General features: G+C 46.8%; 1 protein-coding gene across 1 annotated transcript in view; it reads left to right on the forward strand.

Moving 5' to 3' along the window:
* phldb2b (pleckstrin homology-like domain, family B, member 2b) overlaps window positions 1-4,231 on the forward strand; it is a gene marked incomplete in the record, with an annotated part of 23,164 nt that overhangs the window by 2,793 nt on the left and 16,140 nt on the right. The window contains 2 exon segments of the mRNA XM_035654299.1: window positions 1,449-1,633; window positions 1,845-3,074. Coding sequence (XP_035510192.1) covers window positions 1,449-1,633; window positions 1,845-3,074 — 1,415 coding nt within the window.

Consider the following 4,231-nt stretch of genomic DNA (forward strand, 5'->3'; position numbering starts at 1 on the left):
ACACACACACACACACAGCAAACTGTCTATAACAGGCAGCCAAAATCTTTACCGTTATCCTCTGGATTGCCAAGACTCACACACGTGCACCTAAAGTGAAGACTCCCACGCAAAGAGAAACGAGCAGGGCATAGAAGAGAATATTCAGAGTTGATGCACGCCAGGCCTCCAGTATAAATCTGCCCATGTATGGACACAAACACCCTGCAAGTGTGTGTCTGTGTGTCTGTGTGTGTGTTTCTAGATCTTATGATGTCTTTAATTTTCTGCCCCATTTCTCTCCACCATGTAAGGTTTGCCATTTTCTCACACAGGCTTATATTCAGCGATGACGTGCGCTGTTGTTTCTCTTACAGTATAACTCAACTAAGCAGCGGTAGTTGAATATTGTTACACTCTCAGCATATGTACACATTGGTGTGTTTCTCTCAGGCGGGGCCCACAGTTGTCAGTTAGTTGTAGGAAAGCTTTTGTGCGTGGGCGTTCGTGACAGTTAAACGCTGGGTGGTCTAAGCTTGAACATTGTAATAGCTTCTTTTCCACATAAAGCCACAGACGGATATAAAAGAAAACTGGGCATGTTTCTGACATATTGCTTTCTCCTGCCTCAGTGTTTTCACCTGTATTTTTGATGACAGGATTATGTTTAAGGAGGATTTTTTTTGGAATCCTGCCCAGAAAATCGGAACTAGTGCTATTAATAAAAAATACGCCTGACCTCAACAATGTTTTATCAAGTGGAAAAATAGCTTTTTGCTCACTTGATTTAGGAAGATTCAGCAGGAAGGAAGTACAAACCGACTATGTTGAGGTTTGGAAAAAAGACCCCCTCACTGCTGAAACTGCCTGAAATAAAAGGCTTTAGTTAGGGCGGGGAGCCCCTTGAGGGTATTCCAGAATATTTTGTGGTTTTCTTCATTTCCCAAAATCCTACTCTAAGGAACTGAACTCCAGTTAGAGTTAAAATGTTTGTCTTGGATCTAATGGATGGTTTTGTGCGAGGGTGCGTTTGTGTGTGTGTGTGTGTGTGTGTGTTAAAGTTAAAGCCTATTCTTGGTTATTCACTGCCAGTTGCGGATTGTTTGGGTTGGGTTTGTCCTGCCAAGGACCCCATCTATGAATAGCTGCAACTTCAGGTACATACACAACCTCTCTCTCTCTCTCTTTCTCTCTTCTGCCACCATTTATGATTATTTTCCTTTCCCTTTTTTCCTTCTCTTCCATTATTTTCTTTTTTTCTAATGTTTCCATCCCTGTGTTTATACATCTATATAACTTATTCCAGTCATGCTGCTTCTCTCTTTTTGTATCTCCCCTTTTGTTTTTTTCTTTCTCCGTATTCTTCTTTGTTTCACTATTTATATCTTCCATGTTCACCTGCATTTGTGCATATACTCTTCCGTAATATCCATTTCATTTTCCATGTTCTCTCTCTCTCCCACCTCCAGACTACCTGAAGTTTAGCAGTGACTATAGCCATGCGGTGGTGGGCGGCACCAGCAGTGCTAGGGGCATGCGATCGGCCTCCGAGCTCCGGGATTTGATGGACACCCTGCAGCGCAAGAAGATTGCCCTGGAGAACAGCCTGAGAGCCAACGGGAATGCTAACCCCTCCTACTTCAGCGTGACACAGGTCGGCCATCATTTAGCTCCGCTTCGGGATTTATTACTCTTGTTTATGTCACAAAGCCTAAGTGGAAAACTGCTTACCTACTAAAGCCTATAATTATTTATTACGTATATCTCTTCATCTCTGGCATATTTATGCATTAGATATTACAATAAGATGGGATTTCAAAGCATTTCCAATGTTCTTATTATTTTTTTTCCATTCTTTGTTTCAGTCTCCACCCACCACACCTATCACGAGTCCTGCCACATCCTCATCAGCCTATCAGGAACAGGCAAGGCGTTTCTATGGCACAGATCGTCCGCCCATGTCTCTGAAATCCGCTTCCCCTCTTTCCCCGGGACGGCGATCCGACCCTTCCTCTTCTCTGGGCTCTCGCACATCCATGGGTCGTAACCAGGACAACTTCGGCGTCAGTGATAGCAGGCGGCCTCACAACCCAGGCTCCTCTACTTTACTGTCCACGTGGAACGGCGGAGGCTCCTCGATTTCCGTTGACGGCAGCAATAACCTCCAGCTCTCTATTCCTCCCTCCTCCGCCTCATCCCGCACTCCATCAGCAGGAGGTGCGGCGAGCATGCCCTCAAGCCCCCGTCTTGGCCGACGTAGCTATGGCAACCAAGAGCCATCGCCCAGCAGTCGAACCCGGAAATACTCGGCAGGCTCGATGACTGGGATGATGGGAGGAGGGCACAGTCGCTCCCTGCCACGCCTCTGCCCCTCTCCATCTCCCCGTGAGAACAACAACGGCGGGCTGACGTTGTCGACGCTGCCCCCGCGGCGATCTGATGTTGCTGGGGGTTACAAATTCAGCAAAGACCATTACAACAACAGCCAGAACGCCAGCCCTGACCTCAACCACAAGTCAAGTAACTCCAGCCAGCTTTCCTCCAGCAGGAATCAAATCCAGTCCACAACTCAGGGAGAAGGTGTCGTGTCTATCTCCCTCTCCACCCCTAAGTTGCCCTCCACCACCCCCATCTCTTCCACAACCGCCCCACCCGACGTGACCATCCCATCCAGGGTGGGGGGCTCTTCTTCTCCTCGTGTGGCCAAAAAACTCAGCCTGACCTCCACTAGCTCTGTGGGATCCATCAGCTCCACAGGTTCCAGCCCTCCAGAACTAGAACGGCTGACCAGCCGTGGAGTCTCCCCGGGAGTGGATCTGTATTTGGGGGAGAGGCGAGGGGTAGGCCCAGAACTCACTGGTGCCCCTGGGATGGGACTTGGAGAGAGAAGGTCTTCCTTTGGGAAGGCGGGGCTGGAAGCTGGAATGGGGCTGGGCGAGAGGAGGGCCTCATTTGGAAAGGCAGGCATGACCCCACCCGGGGGTTTCAGGGAAAGAAGGGGCAGTATCAGCTCACTGAGTGGGAAGGAGGAGCTGACCGACTACCACCATCGCCAAAAAGAGGAGCGACTCCGTGAGCAGGAGGTGGAGAGACTGGTGAGTTTGAGTGTGTTTGCACAGCTTGTTTAAACAGAGGACATCAACCCCCCCCCCCCCCCATCTCCCCAAGATCTGTTCATTTCAACTTAAACCAACATAAGTTATTAGTCCATCAAGGCCATTGGGATTAAAATGACATCTGATGTGTAGATATGGGGTTAATGTGCAAATTAGTCAGGCCTTACAGATGTCCAGACTATCGACAGGTGAGCAGCTTGTTGCTGTTAAGATGGCTGAAAGCAAACGGGATATACGTTTAAATTTGCAGGTGCACATTGCTACTTGTAATGCAATCACAAAAACACACAACAAATGGAATGAGTAGAGGAATGCCTCCCTTCACGCCAGCCTCCTCCATGGTCCTCTCAAACATGCTCTCCCAGAGAGCTACACACACACACACACACACACAACACACACACAGGAAGTTTAGGTTCACCATTTCACGGATGCTCTGGCAGTTAGCCCATACTAACATAACATATCTTAACCCCACGCTTCGGATGTGTGTGTATGTGTATGTGTGGTGCGATGTTTATCGTCGTCATCTGGAGGTCCGCCCAGGCCGGTTTGGACCACTGAAGAGCCACAGAACACATCAGGCAATGTGGGTTAGAGGAACCAAAATTAACAGGGAGCCATATAGTGTAGCAGGTGGATAAACCACAGATGCTCAACATATAATGACAAACTGGACTCCTATCCCCACTATCCTTCTTCTTCATTTTTCTCTCTCTTTCACAGCAGCCAATAAACGTCTTTAACTGTGAAGACATATATTTATGGGCGACTGTACAAACCAACTGTTGCACAAACTCACAGTGGCTTTCAGCAAGACTTCCAGATATTGCCAATGTAGTTCATTTGAAGACGGAATATGTGGACCAAGCTCTTGTGCTCTGATCAGAGAGCCAATTTGCACGTTAACAATATCAAGATGGAAAATATTATTTAACCCAAACAAATGAACCCAACAAATGAAACCACATCAAATAGTATTTGATGTGGTTTCCTTTACAACCAATTATTTTAGTTGTTGCTCAATCAAACAGGGATTTAAGTTATCTATAATAATTGTCAGAATATTTGTTATATAGTATGTATATATATGTGTGTATATATATGTGCTATATATTATATATAAATCTCTCTCT

Source organism: Morone saxatilis, unplaced genomic scaffold, assembly GCF_004916995.1.
Source record: "Morone saxatilis isolate NCDOM2014 unplaced genomic scaffold, NCSU_SB_2.0 Contig0, whole genome shotgun sequence".
NCBI lineage: Eukaryota > Metazoa > Chordata > Actinopteri > Moronidae > Morone > Morone saxatilis.